Raw genomic sequence first — 26,494 nt, 5'->3', positions numbered from 1 at the left:
GAGCTGACCCGGGTGGTCGGCGAGCGGGACACCTCTAGGTCCCAGGCCGAGTAGGAGGCAGCCTCAGCCAAAGCCATCGCCGAACAGCTGGAGACGGAGAAGGGCGCGCACCTGCTAACGAAGGGCGCGCTGGCGGAGGCTGTTAAGGTGGCCGAGACCTCTCGGGTCGAGGCCTTAGCCTAGAAGGAAAAGGCCGAGGGTGAGTCTCATAGGCCTGCGCCCTTGTTCGGTTTATTTCCTTTCCCGCTTAACCCCCAACCCGCTTGTCTTGGCGCAGGACTGGAGAAGGAGGTCTCCTAGGCAGCCGAGGCCTCCGTCGCGGTGCAGGCAGTGCTCAATGCCGAGATCTGGGAGCACAATGTGTTGCAGAGCACTGACCGTACCACCTGTGAGGCCTTGGAGGTCGGGGGGTCGAGTCAGGCAGCTCCCTTGGGAGCCGCTTGATCGCGTTGGGCGGCCGCATCCATGAGCGGCTCCGGGGGCGCTGTACACAGGCGTTAAGCGCGCCCTAGCCGTCGTCTCCTCGCACTATGCCGATATCGACCTCGAGGCCATCAGTGACGGTTACATCATGGCAGAGGACGATGAGAAGGCCGAGGAGGAGGTGATGAAGTTGGTGGAGGCGGCTGAGGCCCCTGGCATGGCGCTGGCCCGGCTGTTCAAAGAGGAGGTGGTTCCTCCTACGTCGTCCGTCGATGCTAGCGACCCCGTATTCTGACCTGGGCCAAAGGGGCCATGTAATAGATTAGGACTTACACCATTGTACCATAATGCTCGTGGCCGTCGAGGCCCTTTTAGTACTTGTGTATATATGTTTTTAATCGTTTTCTATTATATTTCCGAGCCTTTGCCCTCTGTCTTGTTTCTAGACAAGTCCTTTGCAAAAACTTCCTCGGAGCCTAAGCTGCCCCTAGGGCAAAAGGTGGTGAGGGAGTTGCCGTAGCCCAGAGGCGTAGGCTGTCTCGTGGCTTGGCTGGCCTTTTGGCCTCGAGGCGAACTTTCAGTCTTTAGGTTTTTTACAATCGATTTGTCAGAGTACGCGAGAGAGTTTGGCGTAGGAGTTTTTCGAAAAAGCGACTAAAAACGGTGTCTGGTACTTGGGGGGTCCCCCCCCTTTTAGCCCCCGAGGGAGGCTCGGTTCTGCAGAGGTAGAGCCAAGTCGGGTTCAAGGCCCACGGTGGGCACCTCTACAGAGGCAGAGCCGAGTCTCCCTTATAGCGTTATCATAACGCCAAACTCGTACCGATGGGCTTGGGGGGTTTCTTGAAAATTTAGAACAATTAAAGAACGTTTCTTTATTGTATTTCGAGGAAAATTGAACAACGCTTGAGAATTTAAGGGTAGAAGCGATGTAGCTATTCTATGTTCCAAGCGTTGGTGAGGATTTCGCCCTTCTCATTGGCTAGCTTGTAGGTCCCAGGCTTTAGTACTTGGGCGACAATGTACGGCCCCTCCCATGGTGGGGTCAGCTTGTGACGGCCCTTGTTGCTCTGCCTCAGCCTCAGCACCAGGTCACCAACCTTCAGGTCTCGGCTTCGAATATGCCGGGCTTGGTAGCATTGTAGGGCTTGCTGGTATTTGGCCGAGTGTAGCGACGCGACGTCTTGGGCTTCCTCTAGCTGGTTGAGGGCATCCTCGCGGGCAGTGCGGTTGCTTTGCTCGTTGTAGGCTTGTAGCCTCGGGGAACCATACTCCAAGTCAGTGGGGAGGATGGCCTCGGCTCCATAGATCAGGAAGAACGATGTGAACCCCGTGGCTCGGCTCGGAGTGTTCCTCAGGCTCCAGATGACTGATGGGAGTTTGGAAAGCCATTTCTTGCCAAATTTCTTCAATCGGTTGTGTATTCTTGGCTTGAGACCTTGTAGGATCATGCTGTTGGCACGTTCTACTTGACCGTTTGTCCTAGGGTGTCCTACGGCCAACCATGCCACTTGGATGTGGTGGTCATCGCAGAACGTCAGGAACTTGTGGCCGGTGAATTGCGTCCCATTGTCGGTGATGATGGTATTTGGAATGCCGAACCTATGGATGATATCAGTGAAGAACAGCACCGCTTGCTCGGATTTGATTCGGGTGATCGGACGAGCCTTGATCCATTTGGAGAACTTGTCAATAGCTACCAACAAGTGGGTGTAGCCCCCGGGGGCTTTCTGTAGAGGCCCGACCATGTCTAGCCCCCATACGGTGAACGGCCATGTAATGGGGATGGTCTGGAGGGCTTAGGCCGGGAGGTGCGTCTGTCATGCATAGTACTGGCATCCCTCGCAGGAGCACACCAGCTTGGTGGCATCAGCCACCGCCGTTGGCCAGTAGAATCCCTGGCGGAAGGCGCTTTTGACGAGCGTTCGAGGCGCTGCATGGTGCCTGCAGGCTCCCGTGTGCAAGTCCTAAAGTAGGGCTTGGCCTGCCTCGGTGGTGATGCACCGCTAGAGGACACCAGATGGGCTTCGCCTGTACAACTCGCCGTTGCTAAGGACGTAAGCTTTGGCTCATCGCGCAAGCCGTCGGGCCTCGGTCCTATCCGCAGGAAGCTCTCCCCGAATGAGGCGATTTCCATGGTCGGCCTCAGGGAGGCTCCGTGTCGATTTCCATGGCCTCGGGCTCGGTCATAGGGGTTTCGGTGACAGAGGGGGCCTCGGGCCCTGCGGTGGGCTCTATCGGTGGGCCCTCTTCTGCCACTGAGGCGTAGCTAACGGAGGGCTTGTGGAGGTCTCTGGCGAAGATGTTTGGGGGACCAGGGCCCGTGCCGACGCCATCTTTGCCAGTTCATCTATGTCCTCGTTGAATCTTCGCGTAATGTGGTTGAGCTCGAGGCCGTCGAGCTTGTCTTCTAGGCGGCGTACCAGCTTGCGGTACGCCTCCATTTTGGGGTCATGGCAGCTCGACTCCTTCATCACTTGATTGACGACGAGCTGCGAATCACCCCATACGTCTAGACGTCGTACTCCAAGTTCGATGGTGATCTGCAAGTCGTTGACGAGGGCCTCGTACTCAGCCACGTTGTTGGAGGCGGCGAAGTGAAGCCAGATCATGTAGCGCATGTGCACTCCGAGGGGTGAGATGAAGAGCAGACCCACGCTTGCCCCGGTCTTCATTAGAGACTCGTCGAAGTACATGGTCTAGCATTCCTCCTGGATTTGAGCAGGGGGTAGCTGGGTGTCGGTCCACTTAGCCACAAAATCAGCCAAGACCTAGGACTTAATCACTTTTCGAGGCGAAAAAGACAGGGTTTCCCCCATGAGTTCGATGGCCCACTTGGCTATTCTACCTGAGGCCTCCCGGTTCTGGATTATCTCCCCTAAGGGGAAAGACGACACCACGGTCACCGGGTGGGATTCGAAGTAGTGACGCAGCTTGCGCCGAGCCAAGACTATGGCATAGATTAGCTTCTAAATGTGGGGGTAGTGTGTTTTAGTCTCGGAGAGTACCTCGCTGATGAAGTAAACAAGTTGTTGGGCGGGTAGAGCATGCCCCTCTTCCTGCCTCTCGACTACTACGGCTGCGCTGACCACTTGGGTCGTTGCGGCGATGTAGAGTAAGAGGGCTTCGTCCTTGGTTGGCGGGACTAGGATGGGAGGGTTGCTAAGCAGTGCCTTGAGCTTGGTGAGGGCTTCTTCGGCCTCGGGGGTCTAAGAAAAGCGTTCGGATTTTCTCAAGAGACGGTACATAGGCAAGACTTTTTCGCCAAGGCGCGAGATGAAGCGGCTCAGGGGCCGCAAGGCATCCCATAACCCTCTGCACTCCCTTGAGGTCTCGGATTGGCCCCATGCTGGTCACGGCCGAGACCTTCTCCAGGGTTGGCCTCGATGCCGCACTCCGAGACTATGAACCCCAAGAGCATGCCTCGGGGGACCCAGAAGACACACTTCTCGCGGTTGAGGTTGATGCCCTTCTCCTTGAGGCATTTGAAGGCTACTTCCAAGTCATCGATGAGGTCACTGGCCTTCCTGGACTTGACCACGATGTCATCCATGTAGGCCTCGACAGTTCGCTCGATGTGCTCGCCAAAGACCTGGGTCATGCACCGCTGGTATGTGGCCCTGCGTTTCTGAGACCGAATGGCATAGTCACATAGCAGTACATGCCGAGTGGGGTGATGAAAGAAGTCGTGAGCTGGTCGGACTCTTTCATCTTGATTTGATGGTAACTGGAATACGCATCAAGGAAAGATAGGGTCTCGCATCCCATAGTGGAGTCAATGATTTGGTCGATTCGAGGTAATGGAAATGGAACTTTTGGACATGCTTTATTTAAACCGGTGTAGTCTACACACATCCTCCACTTTCCATTTTTCTTCTTAACTAATACTAGGATTAGCTAACCACTCTGGATGGGACACTTCCTTGATGAATCCGGCTACCAAAAGCTTCTGCACCTCCTCGCCTGATGGCCCTGCGCTTCTCCTCGTCGAATCGGCGCAAGCAGCTACTTCACCGGTCTGGAGCTGACCCAAATGTCCAAGGCATGCTCGGCGACCTCCCTTGGTATGCCCGGCATGTCCGAGGGACTCCACGCGAATATATCGGCATTCGCGTGGAGAAAGTCGACGAGCATGGCTTCCTATTTGCTGTCGAGGGTGGCTCTGACCCTCAGCGCTCGGTCGTTGGAGCAGGTGGGGTCAACCGGGACGAGCTTGACGGCCTCTATGGGCTCAAAAGTCTCGGCACGACGCTTGGAGTTGGGACACTTCACTACCGAGTCGATCGAGGTTGACGATGAGGGCCTCAGCCTCCACGAGAGCCTCGGCGTACTCGATGCATTCGACGTCGCAGTCGTATGCATGCTTGTATGTGGACTCGACAGTGATGACGCCATTGGGGCCCGGTATCTTGAGCTTGAGGTAGGTGTAGTTGGGGATCGCCATGACCTTGGCATAGCACGGGCACCCTAGGATAGCGTGATAGGTTCCCTAGAACTCAACCACCTCGAAGGTAAGGACCTCCTTACGGTAGTTGGAGGGGGTGCCGAAGCAGACGGGCAAGTCGATGCGCCCGAGGGGTCGCATGCGCTTCCCTAGGCACGATGCCATGGAAGGGTGCGGCACCGCCTCGGAGCCATGACTGGTCGAGCTCCAGGAGCTCTAGGGTGTTGGTGTAGAGGATGTTGAGGCCGCTGCCTTCGTCCATCAGCACCTTGGTGAGCCAGGTGTTGCCGATGATCGGGTCGACGACGAGTGGGTACTACCCGGGGTTTGGGACATAATCGGGGTGGTCACCCCGATCGAAGGTGATCGCCTCCCGAGACCAGTCGAGGTACTAGGGAGTGGCCACCTCAACCAAGAAGACCTCCCGGTGTTTCTTCTTCTGCTGACGTGCCGTGAGGCATGCTGAAGGCCCGCCAAAGATCATGAAGGCATTGTGCACCTCGGGGAACCCATCGTCCTTGTCGTTGTCTCCGTCGCCGACGCCCTTCTTCTTGGCATCATCGTTGGGGAGCCCGAGCTTGGCGTAGTAACGCCAGAGCATGGTGCACTCTTCGAGGGTGTGCTTCACCGGACCCTGGTGGCAAGGGCATTCAAAGGATCAAGATGCCCAAGAGAGGGGGTGAATTGGGCTAATTCTAAATTTTCTTGCAATAATTAAATCCTACGGTTAGCCCAATTAACCCCTTGTGCCTAGAAAAGTGTTTCTATTACACTAACGCACAACGGACTTGCAACCTATGTTCCAAACTTACTCTAGTATGGCAATTCTATGAATGTAAAGACAAGTATTGAATTGCTCAAAGTAAATGCTCAAAGTAAATGCTCAAAGTAAATAGAGAGAGAGGAACACGGCGATGTTTTGCTAAGGTATCGGAGAGTCACCACTCCCCAATAGTCCTCGTTGGAGCACCCACGCAAGGGTGTAGCTCCCCCTTGATCCGCACAAGGATCAAGTGCTCTCTACGGGTTGATTCTTCGACACTCCGTCGCGGCGAATCACCCAAAGCCGCTCACAACTTGAGTTGGGTCACCCACAAGCTCCGCCGGGTGATCACCAAGCTCCCAATCACCACCAAGCCATCTAGGTGATGGCGATCACCAAGAGTAACAAGCACAAACTCTCACTTGACCACGCGAAGCCTAATGAGAACGGTGGATGCACAATTTGCTACTCTTGATTCACTAATGAGGCTACTCTCTTGGATTCACGAATTTCAATCACCTCACTAGGACCTTGCTCTTCTTGGCACTCACAAACGTGTTTCTTAGCTGTTGGAATGAGCAAAAGTGACTTCACACACGAGTGGAGCTTCTATTTATAAGGCAGCCTAAAAAATGAACCGTTATGAGCTTCTGTGGGGTGATCGGACGCTCCGGTCAAGTTCACTATATGCTCCGGTCAGTTCAACCCACAAACCAGTGATAAAGTGTTGACCGGACACTAGCAGGGACCGATCACCACTGATCGGACACTGTCTGGTCACATTAAACCCTCACTGGAACCTTACTATACTCGACCGAACGCTCAACCCCCAGGGTCCGGTCAGCACTGATCAGACACGTCCGGTCGCAGATTCCCTTCTCTAGAACCTTACTGGAGTCGACCGGATGCTTGCCTCTCAGTGTCCGATCACTTGACCACTCCAGCGTCCGGTCACACCGAACGCAATCTACTTGATCAAATGAACTAATCGAACTCTACGGCCTAGCGTCCGGTCGCACCGAAGCCAGTGTCCGATCAGCATTTGACCCTCCATTCACTTCCAACTCTCGATCATATGTGAATGAAGTTTGCTCCATAGGATCATAGGACTATTGTGGAGCTACCTAGTGCTAGTTTTAACAAGTGTGCACCACACCTAACTCACTAGACTCACCTAGGTTAAGCTACCTATCCATATCTCCCTTAATAGTATGGACAAAGGAAAAACAGAGTCCTAAACTACTCTAAGTGTCACTCCAACTCCAATCGACACTTAGAACTAGTCATCCTTAACCTTGTCGTCCATCCTTTGAAAACCGAAATGATTTCCATCGTAGGGGCATGACAACCTTGATTGCCCAATTGATCTCCATTACCATGACCTAACTTAGTTGCCTCTGCAAAACACACGTTAGTCATAGTAATCTTGTATTGTCATTAATCACCGAAACCCAATAAGGGGCCTAGATGCTTTCAATCTCCCCCTTTTTAGTGATTGATGACAATACCACCTCGAGTATGTGAAAGAGTGAGATTTTTGATGGGCTTGGTTCATATAAGCTTTTGTCGATAAGAACAAAAGAGTTAGGCAAGCTTATATGACCCAAGCCAACACGATGTACTCAAAAGATATGAAATAAGCATGAGTACAAGTAGTAAAGCTCATTTGCATCAGAGTATAAATGCGAAAGCAAAGGCAAATGAGCATAACACAAGTGATATGACATATAAAGGAATTCAAAGTAGAGAGCACACATGTCATAAATCACAATGACATAGATATCACTATCACATAGATATAATAGTATGCATGAAAGTAACACACGAATGCATAATAGTAATAGTGTATCACACAAATAAGACTCCAAATGTATATAATAGACTAATAATAGATAACTAGCTCCCCCTAAATATCGCTCCCCCTGAGTCTACATACTCGAACCCTCTCCCCCTTTGGCGTCAAACACCAAAACCTAAGGGTCAGGTCGGCGAGGCTACAGCGGACGAGCCAGGCACTGAAGTACGTGGAGCAAGATGAAACTAGGTGCCATCATCATCTGACCCTGAGCTCTGTACTGACTGACCCTCTGTGGCAGGAAGCATCGCTAAAGCGGTCTGGGTCTGAGCTAGGGCAGGTGCTGCCTGTGAAGCTGCTAGTACGTCTGTCGTGGGATCTAAATAGGCAATAGACAAAGGGAGCCTCTGAGTAGTCACGGCGACATGGGCTGCTGTAGAAGGACCAGCGGTATGCATATGAGGCGGTGTAGGCATGCTGGTCAACTCGCTGAAGGATGCTCCAAGACTCTAGAGACTGACGTGTCAGGCACAAATAGCGAGGAAGACTGATCCGATGAGAAGCCCATATGATATGGTGTGAACTACGGGGCTACCACTGGTGAGGACAACCACTAAGACACCTGAACTGTGGGAGAAGCAAACGGAGCTGGAGGCTATCCCTGACTCTGAAGCCCACTGGGCTATACTGCTGGAGTCGTCGAAGTGGTAACAGGCTGAGCAAGCTGGGGCGAAAGCTGTGGCTGTGGGGCCCCAAGTGCTGTTACTACATGCTACATAAATCCCATAAGCTGCTACTGCATGAGTAACTGTTGCTGATGCATCTGCTGCTGCTGCTGCTGGAGGATCTGCTGCTGTCGCTGGAACTCTTCCTAACGAGCCTAAAACTATGCAAAGTTTGTAGCTGTCTCCTGAGCCTATCGTGCCTGATCCTGCTGCATCTGCTCAAGAATAGCAATCAAAGCGGGGTTCATCTGCGGTGCAGGTGGAGCTGAGCTAGAACTGTCAGCCTCTGCATCGTGTCTGCATGGAGGCATATGAGGAATCGGCAGATAGTCATCATCCGAACTGTCACTCGACTCTATCACCTCCTGTTGTGCCTCAAGCTGCTCCTTCCTCAGTAGCGGCTATGCCTCTGATAATCTCATCCTGCTGAGCTGGTGATTCTAGAGCATCTAGACGACTGGCTAGGCTGAAGTGGGTGCCTTGTGGTGTGCTATGCCTGATCCTCTATGCCATGTTATAAGCCGAAAACTCAGTGGTGGCACCCTTGTACTCTGCAACCATCTCAGGGGTCCTAACCTGCATAGCCTTAAGCATTAGGAAAGTGATCCAATGTGCATATGGGACCTACCTACGACCCTTGAAGCCCTCAGCTATAGTATCCTCCATCTCTGATAGAAGGAGGTCCCAAATGTCGAACACGGTCTGCCGCATCAGGGCATTGAGGAGCTAGAGCTATAGGCGAGTCAGACCCTCTCTGTATCCCAACTTGAGAAGTAGTGTCCTCCTGATGATAGCCTCTAGCACTCGAGCTGTAGGAGTAAGGTCACTGGGGTTCCTCCTCGACCCCTCACCAAAGGGCTCCTTGAAGCAATGGCGCACAAGATCTGTAGGGGGCACCATCCCTCCATGAGGACGCCTGGGAGGCTCCTGCTGTCCATAACATACCTCATGTAACCTGACAGGCTGATCCTGTAGCCTCAGTATCTCTCTAGCCCTAAAACTCATCACCCTATAGTCTCTGCTGTTGAATGCAAAGTGTATGAAGTTGTGCTGCGGGTCAACGTAGAGTGAAGCATAAAACTACCGAACCCAAGATGGTACATACAGTCCAGTCCGGCCAATTAAATCTGTCCGCCCCAGGCAAATATGACAAGTAGGGGCGGATATGCTCTCCAGCTGCTGCCACAATAGACTCTATACTGCAGACTCTCTGAGATCTGAACACTACCCCACTGTTGAGATAAGCATTATAGAAATCCTCCTGCAGTGGCGTGTAGAAACCCTCTGCTGCTCTCTCATCCCTCCTCGGAGGGAACCACACCTCAAACTCAACAAACCTCAGCTGCCGAACCTGCCTGGCCGTGGCGGCCCTCAAGTCAAGATGTACCACTAGGAGGCGGACCCTGTGGTCTAGGCGGTGGGCGTGAACCCCTACGCTATGTAGCTGGCCTCGGTGGAACTGTAGCACTGGTACGACCAGAGCAACGTAGCTGGGGTGCCTGCTCGGTCTCCTCGGCCTGCTCGCCCTCCTGAGTCTCCTAAGCTGGCTGAGGCTCTGCTGGTGGGGGCTGCTGCTGTGGCTCCTATTGGGACTCCCCCTAAGGTCGAGGCTCCTCAATAGCCAGTCGATGTCCTGCCATCATGACAGTCCTAGGTGGACCACCATGACGACGCTCAGCCTCCTCAGCTGCTACCCTCTGTGCTGGTGTGAGCTGTGGATCTACAATGACAACACCACTACGAGTGCTGCCTCTCTCGGCACGCTCTGCGGCCTCAGCGACTGCTGCTGCTCTCGTTATCTCTGCGTCGGGGTACTTGCGCTTCTTAGATGTAACCTGCTTCATTGTCTTGCCTTTGGTTCCTGCGGGCAAGCAAGGCGGGGGCCTCCGATCGTCATCTCCTGGACCACCCCCAACATTCTTCGTGCGAGCCATCTAATCTAACAAGAAGATGAACTACCGCTGACGAAGATCAACTATCAAACTAACACTCCCGAGGCTTGGCCCTGATCCGTACTCGTGAGCTTGGCCTCGAGTTAACTGACAACTACCACAAGAACCTCAACGGCACCGACTCGCTGCATGATGGAATAGATGGATATACAAATAAATACAATATATCTAATAGATGCGAAAACCCTAGGAAGCAAGCGATGTAGGTACGAAATTGAGGCGACGGGCTTTCTACCTAACGAAACGGTGATCCGAATGAAAAGAGAAGTGACACGCGGGGGAAACCTCGGAACCGGCTAGGGTTAGGGTTTTGAGCGGTGAATGAATTGATAGCCCTGGATGTGATTTGAAATCAGTGTTTTGCAATTGATCTAGGTCACAAGCAAAGCAAATTGAAAGCAAGGGTTTGGCCTTACCAACGAGGAGGCAGGGCTAGGGCATGGTAGGTGCAGGCTTGGATGGCGCTCGGTGGCTAGCACAAGCACTGCTGGTGCGGCAGATCGGCGCGGTGGAGGCACGGGGACGCGTGTGCGTGGCAGCGGACAGACATGGCGAGCGACTACGGTAGGCGCGCGGCTGTAGTGGCGCACGGTCGCAGAGCAGGGGTGAGCACGGGCTGCACTTCGGTGACAAGGATGCGCGGCGGCATGGAAGAGCTGTGGTGGCGCTGGCTAGGGCTAGGTCACGGTGGATGCGAGGCAAGGAACGACACTAGCGGTTATATGGGTCCCCCAACACGACAAAATAGGAAACGGAAGAAGAGTCCTTATACCGCACGAGATCTACTGACCGGACGCTCCGGTGGTAGCGACCGGACTGCTACCACCCAGCATCCGATCGATTCCAGAGAGGTCCAATTCGTCTGGAATCACGATCAGACGCGTTTGGTGGTCCATGACCGGACACAGGAAGGGTCCGGTCAGTTGCCTTAAACTCCATGTAGATCGACCGGACACTAGATCCCTTCCTGACCGGACGCACAAATGCAGCGTCCGGTCACTCCTTCAGCAGCAGTTGACCTCCTGTGAACTAACCGGACGCTAGACTGCAGAGTCCGGTGCAGCGTCCGATCACCCTTTTCCAGCAAATCTTCAATATTCCTTCGCGCTGCCTGTTCCCAATCAAGTCCCAACTTGAATAAGATCCAAATAAACACCAATTAGGACTGATGTGAGTGACCTCTCTCAAACCCTCATATTTTTCAAAATATTTTGCCTTAGGCTATAATTATTTTTAAGAAAATAGGCAATAAGAGGGCAAATGGAACAAAACGACAAAACAACATCCATGCATATGCAATACTTTGTAAGTAAATCTAGTTGCTTATCAAGTTTGATCCAAGGTTAAGCTTCTTCACCCGCTTTTCGGCAGTTATCTTAACCATGTTAGACAAGCCCTATATGCATTGCTAAAAATTAAACATGTTGTATATTACAATGAATGGAAGGGACAACACAAGCTCAATTTTTAGTGAAGTTGCTAAAGTCAAGTACATTGAGCTCATTCCGCAATCTACAAAATGTAGCCTCATCTAGCGGTTTAGTGAAGATATCCGCTAATTGATCTTCAGTTCTTATACCTTCTAGTGATATATCATTTTTAGTAACATGATCTCTTAGAAAGTGATGGCGGATATCTATGTGCTTAGTGCGAGAATGTTGAACTGGATTATTTGCAAGTTTTACCGTACTTTCATTGTCGCACAAAAGAGGTACCTTTTCTAGAACTACACCATAGTCTAGCAAAGTTTGTTTCATGTATAAAATTTGTGCACAACAAGCACCCGCGGCAATGCATTCCGCTTCGGAGGTGGACAAATCCACACTATTTTGTTTCTTGGAGGACCAAGACACAAGTGATCTACCAAGCAAATGGCACCCTCTGGATGTGCTCTTTCTATCAACTTTGCAACCGGCATAATCCGAATCGGAGTAGCCAACTAATTCAAATATAGCTCCTTTGGGATACCAAAGGCCAATGCTTGGTGTGTGCTTAAGATACCTAAGGATTCTTTTTACGGCAATTAAATATGTTTCCTTAGGATTAGCTTAAAATCTAGCACACATACACACACTAAACATGATGTCGGGCCTAGATGCGGTTAAATATAATAAGCTACCAATCATAGAACGGTAGAGAGTTTGATCAACCGGGTTACCTCCCTCATCTAGGTCGAGATGTCCATTGGTAGGCATTGGTGTCTTGATTGGCTTACATTCATCCATCTTGAATCTCTTGAGAAGATCTTTTGTGTATTTCTCTTGAGAGATGAAGATGCCTTCTTTCATTTGCTTGACTTGAAAACTAAGAAAGAATGTAAGCTCACCAATCATGGACATCTTCGAACTCCTTCGACATCTCAATGAGGAAGTCCTGAAGGCGCTCATACCAAGCTCTTGGGGCTTGCTTAAGCCCATATAGTGCCTTGGACAACCTATAAACATGATTAGGATATCTAGGGTCTTCAAACCCGGGAGGTTGATCAACATAGACTAGTTCATTAATAAAGCCATTTAAAAATGTACTTTTCACATCCATTTGATATAGTTTCATTTCATGATGTGATGCATATGTGAGTAGGATACAGATGGCTTCTAATCTTGCAACCGGTGCAAAGGTCTCTCCAAAATCCAAACCTTCAACTTGAGAGAACCCCTTTGCAACTAGTCTTGCCTTGTTCCTCACAACAACACCTTGATCATCTTGCTTGTTGTGGAACACCCACTTTGTTCCAATGACTCTTGCACCTTTTGGTCGCTCTTCAAGAGTCCAAACTTCATTGCGAGTGAAGTTATTCAACTCTTCATGCATGGCATTGATCCAATCCGGATCTTTAAGAGCTTCTTCTACCTTGGTAGGCTCATAGCAAGAGACAAAAGAGTGATGAGCAATAAATAAAGCAAGTTTTTGAGATCGAGTCATTACACCCTTTGATGGACTCCCTATGATGAGATCTTGTGGATGATCTTGTAGGAGAGGTGTATTTCTTCTATTGACCATTTGAGGAGGAGGTTGTGGAGCATCAACATCTTGTGCTTGTACCACCATTTGCTCATGGGAGATATGAGTATCTTTATTTTCTACTCTCCCATCTTTTTCACCATCTTGTGGCACACTTGATGAAGAAGGTTGATCAATGACTTGTACATCATCTTCATCATCTTTTAGCTTGATGTCTCCAACCGGAATGTTCTTCATAGCCTCCCTCAATGGTTCATCACCTACATCATCAAGATTCTCATGTGCCCTTGGGAGCCGTTAGATTCATCAAATTCCACATCATATGTTTCTTCAACCAAGCCGGTGGTATGATTAAATACTCTATATGATTTAGACTTTGATGAGTAACCAACAAGAAAACTAATATCACAACGTCTTTGGAACTTCCCTAGGTGTTGCCGCTTCTTGTAGATGTAGCATTTGCAACCAAACACCCTAAAGAAGGAGACGTCCGGCTTCTTCCCATTGAGCAACTCATAAGGTGTCTTGCCAAGGAACTTTTGAAGGAATAGGCGGTTTGATGCATAGCATGCGGTGTTGATTGCTTCCACCCATAGAGCTTCGGGGGTGTTGTACTCATCTAGCATTGTCCTTGCAAGAGTGATCAAAGTCTGGTTCTTCCTCTCAACTACACCATTTTGTTGAGGAGTATAAGTTGTGGAGACTTCATGCTTGATCCCAACTTCATCACAATAAGCTTCAATGTTTGTGTTGTCAAATTCTTTTCCATTGTCACTTCTTATCTTCTTGAGCTTCACTTCAAATTCATTTTGAGCTCTCTTGGCAAACTTCTTGAAGCAAGATGCAACTTCGGATTTGTCATGAAGGAAGAATACCCATGTATACCTTGAATAGTCATCAACGATCACAAGACAATAAAGATTTCCTCCCAAACTCTTGTATGTTGTTGGTCCAAATAAATCCATGTGAAGGAGTTCTAGCACTCTTGTGGTTGACATGAAAGCTTTGGTTGGATGAGTATTTGCAACTTGTTTGCCGGCTTGACATGCACTACAAAGCTTGTCCTTTTCAAACTTCACATCCTTCAACCCTCTCACCAAATCATTCTTCATAAGCTTCTTGAGTGAGCTCATCCCAACATGAGCAAGTCTTCTATGCCATAGCCACCCAAGTGTTGTTTTGGTGAATAGGCAAGTCTTCAAATTTGCATCTTTGGAGGTGAAGTCCACTAGATATAAGTTGTTGTAGCTAAATCCATTGAATATCACTTGATTGTCATCTACCTTGGATACAACAACCTCCTTCTCGATGAACAAGCATTGGAAGCCAAGATCACATAATTGTCCAACGGATAGCAAGTTGAAGCTCAATGAAGCGACATATAGCACATTGGAGATGGAATGATCATTTGATATTGCCACTTTACCTAATCCTTTGACCTTGCCCTTTGAGTTATCTCCAAATGTTATTTTCTCTTGTCCATCTACCTCTTCATCTAGTGAGGTGAACATACGAGGATCACCGGTCATATGTTGAGTGCAACCACTATCAATAACCCAATGACTTTCCACCGGTCTTGTAGTTTACCTACACACAAGAGATTCAAGCTTTAGGAATCCAAACTTGTTGAGGGCCCTTCACCTTTTCAACAAGTGACGTAGCCACCCAAATCTTCTTAGGCCTATTCTTGTTAGGGGGACCTAAGAACATGACTTTCATCTTTCCACTAGAGTCCTTTCTAAGCATGTAGTGAGCATTGAAGGCAAAGGGTCTAGCATGCTTGGGCAAGGGTTGTGGCGGTGGAGTTTGGCACTCATGAGCAAAGTGGCCTTCTTGTCCACACTCAAAACATCTCTTTGGCTTTGGCTTTGGCTTTGATTGTTGTTGTTGAACTTGAGCCTTCTTCTTTTCTACACTTGCCACATATCCAATGCCACTTCTATCCATCTTCATAACTGTGTTCATGAGTAGCTCACTTTAGAGGTGCTTGCCTCTAGCAAACTTGCTCAACCCAATCTTGAGATGCTCTTTCTCCAACTTGAGCTTCTTATTTTCTTCCTTTAGAGCATCATCTTTCTTCTCTTCCTTGAGCTTCTTGTTTTCTTCTTTGAGCTTCTCATTCTCAAGGATCAACTCTTTGTCATGATGAAGAGTTTCTAGCACAATGGTGTTGTGGCTTTTCATCTCTTCAAGATCTTTCATGAGCTTCTCATTATCACTCTTGAGCTTGACATACTCATCATAGTCATTGCACTCAACCACTTGCTTGCCTTTGCTACTAGATCCTTGCTCAATGCTCTCATCAATTAAATCATCACATGAAGTAGCTATATCAATCTTAACAACATGGTTAGTGGCATCATGTGGCTCATTCGATAAAAATTCTTGAGCAATAACAAGAGTATCATGATTGATCTTAAGAGTAGTGTATTCATCTTTTAGCTTGTTGTGGCTAGTGATGAGCTCATTGTGCACCCACTCAAGTTTATCATGTTTATCTTTAAGCTCTTTCTTAGAAGATTTGAGCTCCTTGAGTTTGGATGATAAAGAATCATTTGTTTCTTTGAGCTCAATATTGGACCTTTTCCAATGTATCACATTTTGCTAAAAGTGAATCATTTTTAGCATCAAGCTTTTCATTTTTAGCTCTACTCTTCCTAATGATCTTAGTGTATTTTCTTAGTATTTTGACAAGATCATCATATGAAGGTGAATCATCATCATCGCTATCGCTATCATCATCACTAGCATGTTCATCATCACTACTATCACCATCATTTGATACCTTGCATTCACCCTTGGCCATAAGGCATAGGTGTGTAGAGGATGATGGCGATGGTGGTGGTGAAGATGAAAGGTCAATAGCAATGGCGGCCACCTTCTCATTGTCACTATCATCATCAGATGATCCACTAGATGAATCAATGTCCGTGAGCCAATCACCGACGATGTAGGCCTTTCCACTCTTCTTCTTCTTGTGGAATTCCCTCTTTTTGCCATCTCTCTTCTTGTATGGCTTGTTCTTCTTCTTCTCATCTTCATCTTCATTACTTGAATCATCTTTCTTGCCCTTGTTCTTGTTCTTGAACTTGTCTTTCTTGGGCTTGGGGCATTGATGTGCTAGATGACCAAGTTCACCACAATTGAAGCAATCCATTTCAGGAGATTGGCTTTCTTCTAGAGCTTGTGAAGAACTTCTTCTTCTTGCCTGTCGAACTTGATGCCACTCTTGTTTAGCTTCTTTAGCATCTTGGCGGCTTTCTTCACCATGAGAGCAAGGTTTTCATCTTCATCTTCTTCATCACTTGAGCTCTCATACTCAAGTCTTGCTTTGCCCTTGTCTTGGCTAGCTTTGAATGCTAAGTCCTTCTCTTTCTTCTTGGTAGAGGATGAGCCATCTTGTGGCGTGATGTGCATATACATCTCATGAGCATTGATCTTTCCCAAGATTTGTGTCGGTGTAGCGGTGGAAAAATCACCTTGGTGTAGCACGGTCACAATATGCCCATATTTGTCAATGGGGAGGATACTCAAGATCTTTCTCACAACGTCGGATGGTGACGTTTGAGTAAGTCCAAGCCCATTGACTTCCTCTACAAGAACATTCAAACGTGAATACATCTCATTAGCATATTCTTTGGGAAGCATCTCAAATGAATTTAGCTTTTTAATCACAAGATGATAGCGTTCCTCATGCTCACTCTTGGTTCCCTCATGGAGCGCACAAACATCCAACCATAGTGCATGGGCGTCTTTGTGGTTCCTTACGCGGTTGAACACATCTTTGCAAAGGCCTCTAAAGATGGTGTTGCGAGCCTTTGCATTCCATTTTTCATAATTAACCTCATCGCCTTGTAGGTTAGTAGCATCCCGAGGTTTTGGGAAGCCTTGTGAGGCGGCTCTAAGAATACCAACGTCTAGAGCTTCTAAGTACGCCTCCATGCGGATTTTCCAATATGGAAAGTCATCTCCCTCAAAGATAGGAGGAGGTCCATCCCCGTAAGACATCTTGCTCTAAGCGGTTAAGCTTAAAAATGTGAGCACGACGCTCTGATACCAATTGAAAGGATCAAGATGCCCAAGAGGGGGGGGGGTAAATTAGGCTAATTCTAAATTTTCTTGCAATAATTAAATCCTACGGTTAGCCCAATTAACCCCTTGTGCCTAGAAAAGTGTTTCTATTACACTAACGCACAACAGACTTGCAACCTATGTTCCAAACTTACTCTAGTATGACAATTCTATGAATGTAAAGACAAGTATTGAATTGCTCAAAGTAAATGCTCAAAGTAAATAGAGAGAGAGGAACGCGGTGATATTTTTCTGAGGTATCAGAGAGTCGCCACTCCCCACTAGTCCTCGTTGGAGCACTCGTGCAAGGGTATAGCTCCCCCTTGATCCGCGCAAGGATCAAGTGCTCTCTATGGGTTGATTCTTCGACACTCCGTCGTGGCGAATCACCCAAAGCCGCTCACAACTTGAGTTGGGTCACCCACAAGCTCCGTCGGGTGATCACCAAGCTTCCAATCATCACCAAGCCGTCTAGGTGATGGCGATCACCAAGAGTAACAAGCACGAACTCTCACTTGACCACGCGAAGCCTAATGAGAATGGTGGATGCACACTTTGCTACTCTTGATTCACTAATGAGGCTACTCTCTTGGATTCATGAATCTCAATCACCTCACTAGGACCTTGCTCTTCTTGGCACTCACAAATGTGTTTCTCAGCTGTTGGAATGAGCAAAAGTCACTCCACACACGAGTGGAGCTTCTATTTATAAGGCAGCTTGAAAAATGAACCGTTATGAGCTTCTGCGGGGTGACCGGACGCTCCGGTCAGTTCAACCCGCAAACCAGTGATAAAGTGTTGACCGAACGCTGGCAGGGTCCGATCACCACTGACCAGACGTGTCTGGTCGCATTAAACCCTCACTGGAACCTTACTGTACTCGACCGGACGCTGAACCCCCAGGGTCCGGTCAGCACTGACCGGACGCGTCCGGTCGCAGATTCTCTTCTCTGGAACCTTACTAGAGTCGACCGGACGCTGCCTCTCTGCGTCCGGTCACTTGACCACTCCAGCGTCCGGTCGCACCGAACTCAATCTGCTTGATCAAATGAACTGACCGAACCCTACGGCCAGTGTCCGGTCGCACCGGAGCCAGTGTCCGGTCAGCATTTGACCCTCCATTCACTTCCAACTCTCGATCATATGTGAATGAAGTTTGCTCCATAGGATCATAGGACTGTTGTGGAGCCACCTAGTGCTAGTTTTAACAAGTGTGCACCACACCTAACTTACTAGACTCACCTAGGTCAAGCTACCCGTCCATACCCTCCTTAATAGTACGGCTAAAGGAAAAACAAAGTCCTAAACTACTCTAAGTGTCACTCCAACTCCAATCGACACTTAGAACTAGTCATCCTTAACCTTGTCGTCCATCCTTTGAAAACCGAAACGATTTCCATCGTAGGGGCATGACAGCCTTGATGGCCCAATTAATCTCCATTACCATGACCTAACTTAATTGCCTCTGCAAAACACACGTTAGTCATAGTAATCTTGTATTGTCATTAATCACCGAAACCCAATAAGGGGCCTAGATGCTTTCATGGCATGGCCTCTTAAGCATGTCGTCGAAGAGCCTGGGGCCCTGGCGGGGCCTCGGGGATTCTTTCGATCCGCGGCTGCAACGAGATCAGGCCTCGAGGGCCTCTTGCTTCCCCAGGCGACCCTTTTTAGGGCCTCGGCCCTCCGCTTCCCCTTGGCGTCATTGTCGGGGAAGATGGCCCCGACAGCCTCTTCGCCCGAGGCGAAGTTGGTGGCGACAGTCGAGGAGCACGGCCGCCGAGGTCGGTACATTCCGGCCTAATTCTTGGACCAGGTCTCGGCAGGAGGTGCCAGAGAGGAAAGCCTGGACAATTTCTGAGTCGCCGACGCTGGGCAACTCGGTGCATTGCTTGGAGAAGCAGTCGGACGAAGTCTCGGAGAGACTCGTCCAACTTCTGGCGACAACTCTTGAGGTCCCAGGAGTTCCCCGGGCGCACGTATGTGCCCTAGAAATTCCCGACGAAGACCTTTACTAGGTCACGCCAGCTATTGATCTACAAGGGAGGAAGGTGTTCAAGCCAGGCTCACGTCGAGTCTAACAGGAATAGGGGGAGGTTGCGGATGATGAGCAGGTCGTCGTCCGCGCCGCCTAGCTGACAAGCTAGATAGTAATCGGCCTAGCCATAGCTCAGGGTTGGTCTTGCCGCTATACTTGGAGAGGTTGGCCGGTTGTCGAAACCTAGCCTGGAAGTGGGCGCTGTGGATGGCCTTGCTGAAGACTCGAGGGCCAGGTGGCCCGAGAGAAGGACTATGGTCCTCCCCACTATCGTAGCGATTGCCTCGGGGCAGGTGGTAGCCTCGGGCGGGCCCATCATTGTCGTGGCACCGTCGCCTGCTGACCACATCGTGGTCGCCTTGCGCCTCGTGTCGGTTGCTGAGGTGGTCGTGCACCGAGGGGGTCTTGTTGGCTTTCGGTGCCCGAGTAGGCTCGGGATGGACCGAGGCCTCTCTATCTTGTCGAGGCAGCACCGTGGGCCATTCTGAGGCATCCCCGCGCCGTTGAGACATGGAGCTTTCGGCCTGCTGTACCATGGCGGTCTTGAGAAGGTCTCGGAGTTTGCCGTGGACCCGTCGCCCCTTCAAGGTAGATGGCTCGGGCATTGTTTGGAGTAGCATCGCCTGCTGCCGTGATGTTTTGGCTAGCGCGATTGAAGATAGGGGGTTGCTCGCCCCCTTCGTCGTTGTTGATGCGGTGGTTGACGTCGCGAGCCCTCCGCCAGGCTGCTCCGCCATCACCGTGACCCCGCTGCTCTCACTCGAGAGTGTCTCGGAGCTGCTGCAGAAGGAGTCAGTCTTGTTTGACCTTGGCCTGAAGCTCACGGAGCTGCTCTAGGTCTAGGCGTCGAAGTTCCTCGGGGGCGGGGACATCGTCTCACGCTGGCGGGGGCTCGGCGCGTGGCGGTGTGGTGTTGCTTGCCCCCACACGGGACGGGGGGCGAGTGCCTGCCCCTTCGTCCTTGTCGCCCGCGTTTGGCATCCCGAGCTCGACGTGGAAGCACTCACGAGTCGGGTCGTAAGCATCTTCATCATCGGAGTCGGAGTAGCCAAAGTAGTAGTCGCTCACGACCATGAAGCGGCGCATAGCTTCAGGGTCGTGAAGCCCGGAGAAGTCCGCTCCGGCCCACGTCCTATCCTCCTCCGAGGAGTTAGCGTGGGCGTGGGTCGGAGTTGTGGCAATGAGGTCGAGGGCAGATCGTTGATGGCATCCTGGGGGTCCTATGTGAGCGGAAGCGTAGGCGGCGGTGACATTGATCAACCCGAAAGGATATGGGGATGATGTTGTCGCCTGGGCTCCGCTTTGCCGAAGTCGGCTCCTCAGGAGGTGGCGGGGCAGAACTTGATGACGGGGTGTCGCTGCGCGCCACCGATGCCTTTCCCTTGCCCAGGCTTAAGCAAGACAGGTTCCCTAGCTAGGGACTCTACAGCCAACGGCCGGGTGTGGGAAACTGGCGGAGCGCGGAGCGTTGCCTTGAACTTGCGTGGTGTTGGGGTGGTTCCGCTCACGTCGTGCCTGGCGAGCACGACGAGAGCGACTGGCCCAGGCAGCCACCTGCGCCTGGGCTGCTGGTGCGCGATATCGTCGTCGGTCGATGGGGTTCTGGGTGGGAGGAGTACCAGGTCGTACTAGTATCCTAGAGACATGAACTCTAGGCTCCCGAACCAGATCACCATGTCGAGACGCAGTGGTCTCACGGGGTCTGCCATCCGGAACTTGTTGGGATGACTAAGCTGACACGCAGTATGCCCCCTACCTGGAGCGCCAACTGTCGGTGTTTTGGACCGACGGGTCCTCAACCAATGAGTGAAAATGTACTGCGTGTCCCTAATCCTAGATGGTGATGCAAAGAGACACAAGGTTTATACTGGTTCAGGTAATAGGTGCCCTACGTCCAGTCTGAGAGAGCGATCTTATATTCCTTGCACCGAGGTGCTTGTAGTAGGGGTTTACAAGCTGAGCGAGAGAGGGAGCTGGTCCCAGGTCTCTGTGAGGAGTAGTGCGGGTTGCTTGGATGCTCAGGCATGTTTTCAGCCATTTTGCTTTTTGTTTCGGGTGTTAGCTTTTAGCTACCCTCATCGGCGGGCTCAAGCGTTTTTTCAGCTATTTTGCTCCCGGCCGGGATGCTCAGGCATGTTTTCAGCCATTTTGCTTTTTTGTTTCGGGTGTTAGCTTTTAGCTACCCTCATCGGCGGGTTCAAGCGTTTTTTTCAGCTATTTTGCTCTCGGCCGGGATGCTCAGGCATGTTTTCAGCCATTTTGCTTTTTGTTTCGGGTGTTAGCTTTTAGCTACCCTCATCGGCGGGGCTCAAGCGTTTTTTCAGCTATTTTGCTCTCGGCCGGGATGCTCAGGCATGTTTTCAGCCATTTTGCTTTTTGTTTTCGGGTGTTAGCTTTTAGCTACCCTCATCGGCGGGCTCAAGCGTTTTTTTAGCTATTTTGCTCTCGGCCGGGATGCTCAGGCATATTTTCAGCCATTTTGCTTTTTGTTTCGGGTGTTAGCTTTTAGCTACCCTCATCGGCGGGCTCAAGCGTTTTTTCAGCTATTTTGCTCTCGGCCGGGATGCTCAGGCATGTTTTCAGCCATTTTGCTTTTTGTTTCGGGTGTTAGCTTTTAGCTACCCTCATCGGCGGGCTCAAGCGTTTTTTCAGCTATTTTGCTCTCGGCCGGGATGCTCAGGCATGTTTTCAGCCATTTTGCTTTTTGTTTCATGAAAACAACTCGTTGGAAGTCATGACAAGACATGCTGCGGATGAATACCATCTTTATTGATCATGAGTATAAATTAATACATATGTTGTTGAAGAGTATTGTCTTTCGTTGATTGTGAACGTAGGTCCCTTGTGGCTTGCATATCTGCTTTTTTTTTCTTGAGTTGTTTTTACGCGTAGAATCTTCTTAGCTGGCTGATGTGCCATGTATTGCTGACTTCTTTTTCATCTTCGGTCATTAACTTGTATGTGCCTGGTCCGGTGACTTTTGTGACAATGAACGGGCCTTCCCATGGACTGAGTAGCTTATGTCGTCCATCAGTCTTTTGTATCCTTCTTAGCACTAAGTCTCCAACTTGTAGTGATCGAGGTTGGGTACTCTTGTTGTAGTGCCGTCTTAAGCCTTGTAGGTATCTGGCTGATTGGAGGGTAGCGTTTATTCTGACTTCTTCTGAGCTGTCGAGTTCTAATCTTCTTGTGTGTTCTGCTTCTCCTTCATCATATTGTTCTATTTTTGGGGATGTCCAGATCAAGTCAGCGGGTAGTACGGCCTCTAACCCGTAAACTAGGAAGAAGGGTGAGTGGCCTGTTGCTCTGCTTATTTGAGTTCGTAGCCCCCATACTACTTTCGGTAATTCTTCAATCCATTTGGACCCATAGTCCACTAGTTCTTCGTATAACCTTGGTTTTAATCCGGCTAGTATGAGTCCGTTAGCCCTTTCTACTTGTCCGTTGGCTTCTGGATGTGCAACGGATGCATAGTCTATACTGAAACCACAGTCTTGTGCCCAGCTCTTGAATTCCGTAGCTGTGAAGGGGGAGCCTAGATCTGTGATGATTCGATTGGGCATGCTGAAGCGGCGCATAATGTCTTGGATGAACTCGACTGCTTTGGTTGCGCTGTACTTCGCGAGTGGTTTGTATTCAATCCACTTGGTGAATTTGTCGATTGCTACGAAGATGTACTCGAAGCCGCCTTTTGCTTTTTTCAGGGGTCCTACTTGATCTAGCCCCCAGCAGGAAAAAGGCCAAGCGGGTGGGATGCAGATAAGATTGTGAGCTGGTACATGGGCTTGTCTTGCAAACATTTGGCAACCTTTGCATTTTCTGACAAGCTCTTCGGCGTCTTTCAAAGCGGTTGGCCAGTAGAATCCGGTGCGAAATGCTTTGCCAACCAATGTCCTTGAGGCGGCGTGATTTCCACAGCAACCTGAGTGTATTTCATTTAGGATTTCTTTGCCTTCTTCAAATGAGACACATTTTAGTAGTACTCCCGATGATGCTGCTCTTCTGTAGAGTTTATTCCCTACTAAAACGTAGTTTTTGCTTCTGCGAACAACTTGTGTGGCCTCTGCTTTATCTGCTGGCAGTTTATTTTCTTTGATATAGTCAATGAAAACTTGGGTCCATGAAGTGTTGATTATCAAGATCTGAACGCCTTTAGCCTGAATTTCATGTGTTGCTTCACCGGGTTGTTTGATAGAGGGAACTGATAGCTCTTCTATGAATACGCCGGGTGGAACCTTTGCTCTGTCTGATCTGAGCTTGGCAAGGACATCTGTTGCAATGTTGGAATCGCGTAGGACGTGTAAAATTTCTAATCCTTGGAAGTGTTTTTCAAGTTTCCGTATTTCAGCACAATAAGCACCCATGTTTTCTTTGGTGCAGTCCCAATCTTTGTTGACTTGGTTGATGACTACTGCTGAATCACCGTATACGAGTAATCTTTTTATTCCGAGGGTAATCGCGACTCGTAGCCCGTGGATGAGGGCTTCATATTCTGCTTCGTTATTTGTAGCTTGCCATAATATCTGAAGAACGTACTTGAGTTGTTTTCCCTCTGGAGAAATGAGGAGAATGCCTGCACCGGCCCCGCCTAGTTTGAGTGATCCGTCAAAGTACATCTTCCAGTGGTCGAGGATTGTATCTGATAAGGGCTGTTGAATCTCTGTCCATTCGGCTACGAAATCGGCGAGGGCTTGAGATTTGATTGCTTTTCGTGGGGTGAAATTGATGTCAAGAGCTCCAATTTCAACTGCCCATTTGGATATGCGTCCCGTGGCGTCTTTATTGTGTAGGATGTCTCCGAGTGGAAAATCTGTCACTACGGTAATCTTGTGGCTTTCGAAATAGTGGCGAAGCTTCCATGAGGTAATGAGTAGAGCGTAGAGTAGTTTTTGTACATGTGGGTACCGGATTTTGGATTCTGACAGTACTTCGCTGATGTAGTATACTGGACGTTGCACTTTATACACGCGTCCTTGTTCTTCTCTTTCTATGACTATTGCTGTGCTGATTACGGTGGGAGTTGCCGCGATATATAGCATCATATCTTCATCTTTCTTTGGAGGTGTCAGGATAGGCGATGAAGTGAGGTATTCTTTAAGTTTTTTGAAAGCTTTGTCGGCTTCTATTGTCCACTCGAACTTGTCTGTCTTCTTTAGTAGTTTAAAGAAAGGTAACCCCTTTTCGCCGAGTCTTGATATGAAACGGTTGAGGGCCGCCATGCATCCTGTTAGTTTCTGCACTTCTTTGACACTTCTAGGTGGGCCCATTTCTGTTATAGCTCGAATTTGCTTGGTGCTGGCTTCGATCCCGCGCTGACTGACCAAAAATCCAAGTAGTTGTCCTGAGGGAACTCCAAATACACATTTATTTGGGTTCAATTTCCATCTCCATTTCTTCAAGTTTTCGAAGGTTTGCTTCAAATCTTCAATTAGAGTGTCTGGGTTCTTTGTTTTCACCACCACATCGTCCACGTATGCCTCCACATTTTCACCGATTTGATTCCCAAGGCAAGTCTGGATAGCTCTTTGGTACGTGGCGCCAGCGTTCTTTAGTCCAAACGACACGGTCTTGTAGCAGTAGGCACCAAACGGGATGATGAAAGATGTCTTGCTCTGGTCTTCTTCTTTTAGTGCGATCTGGTGATACCCTGAATAGCAATCGAGAAAAGATAATAACGCAGATCCTGCTGTCGAGTCAACTATCTGGTCAATGCGTGGTAGCCCGAACGGATCTTTTGGGCAATGTTTGTTGAGATCTGTGTAATCGACGCACATACGCCACTCGTCCGTGTTTTTCTTCTGTACAAGGACCGGGTTTGCTAGCCAATCTGGATGAAGGATTTCCTTGATGAATCCGGCTACCATCAGCTTTGTTATTTCCTTTTTAATTGCTGCCTTTTTGTCGGGTGAGAATCGTCGTAGCCGTTGTTTTACAGGTTTGGAGCTTTTGTTAACATCAATTCTGTGCTCAGCCAACTCCCTTGGGACTCCTGGCATGTCGGCTGGCTTCCAAGCGAAGATATCTTTGTTGTCCCGAAGAAAGTTGGTGAGCGCGAGTTCCTATTTTGCCGAGAGGTGAGCACTGATAGTTGCTGTTTTGGAGGTATCGCCTGTGCCCAAGTCGATTTGCTTGACGTCGGCTTCTTTTGGTGGTGCGATGATACTGGGTTTTTTAGCCGGTATTTCTAATTCTTCCTGGCTTGTTTCTGTAGTGATTGCGGCTATCTCTTTTCTTCCATTGTCGGCTTGTGCTTTAGCCGCAATTTGGATCGCCTGAACGTCGCAGTCAAAAGCACGCTTTAAATCGCTTTGAAGAGAAAGGATACCGTTGGGTCCTGGCATCTTAAGCAGTAAGTACGGATAATGTGGTATTGCCATGAATTTGGCCAGTGCTGGACGTCCGAGGATTGCATGATATGATGAATCGAAGTCGGCGACTTTGAATTTGATAAACTCTGTTCGGTAGTTTGAAGGAGTTCCAAAAGTAACAGGTAAAGTAATTTGTCCGAGTGGCATGGCTGCTTTGCCGGGTACTATTCCATAAAAAGGTGTGCTTGTTGGCGTAATCATCCCGGCGAGTTGTAGTCCCATTTTCCTTAGAGTTTCTGAAAAGATGATGTTAAGCCCAGCTCCTCCATCGATTAGTACTTTGGTGACGGTCATACCAGCAATAGTCGGATCCAGAACCAATGGATAATGGCCTGCGTTTCCCACGCTAGTCCATTGGTCTTCTCTGGTAAATTGGATAGGATACTGTGACCAATTGAGGTATCTTGGTGTAGCCGGTTCTGCTGTCATAATGGTCCGCAGTGCTAGTTTTTCTTGATGTTTGCTTCTGCAATCCGGAGCCCCTGAGAAAATCACTGCTACCGTTCCCCTAGGTTTTTGGAATCCTTTGTCCTCGTGGTTGTCTTCTTCTCTTTTCTGATTGTCCTCTTTGGTGTTTTCCTTACTATCTTTTCTTGTGTATCGATCATTGAAAGTATAGCAATTTCCGATGGTGTGCCTCCCACTAGGGTGCAATGGGCAACGTATGTTTTCAATGTCATCATATCTTCTGGGTTTGGGAAACTTCTTTGATTTGTCGGCCATTGCCACAGTATTGTCTGGTCTACGTTTTCTTTCTTGATGTCTGCTATTCCGATGATTTTGCTTGTCCGAGTTGTCCTGGTTGTTTCTGTCCGGGAACCTTTCTCGTGTTTTTTCTTCTGCAGTGATCATCTTTTCTACTGTTCGTCTGAATTCTTCATTGTTTCTCGGATTTTCTTTGCAGAAGTCTTGAAATTGCCACCTAGCCATGATTCTGTGAGAGAAAGCTTCAATTAC

The 26,494-nt window shown here is 49.3% G+C and overlaps 1 protein-coding gene across 1 annotated transcript in view; it reads right to left on the bottom strand.

The window, feature by feature from the left end:
* Positions 1 to 508: 508 nt before the first annotated feature.
* The window catches only part of LOC136489461 (uncharacterized), a 64,700-nt gene continuing 38,714 nt past the window's right edge, over positions 509 to 26,494 (bottom strand). The window contains exons 8-9 of the mRNA XM_066486089.1: positions 3,867 to 4,048; positions 509 to 719 (exon numbers count right to left, since the gene is read on the bottom strand). Coding sequence (XP_066342186.1) covers positions 509 to 719; positions 3,867 to 4,048 — 393 coding nt within the window. The remainder of the gene's footprint in view (positions 720 to 3,866; positions 4,049 to 26,494) is intronic.

This window comes from Miscanthus floridulus, chromosome 10 (genome assembly GCF_019320115.1).
Source record: "Miscanthus floridulus cultivar M001 chromosome 10, ASM1932011v1, whole genome shotgun sequence".
In the NCBI taxonomy this organism is placed as follows: Eukaryota; Viridiplantae; Streptophyta; class Magnoliopsida; order Poales; family Poaceae; genus Miscanthus; species Miscanthus floridulus.
This window is presented reverse-complemented; position numbering and strand designations above follow the sequence as displayed.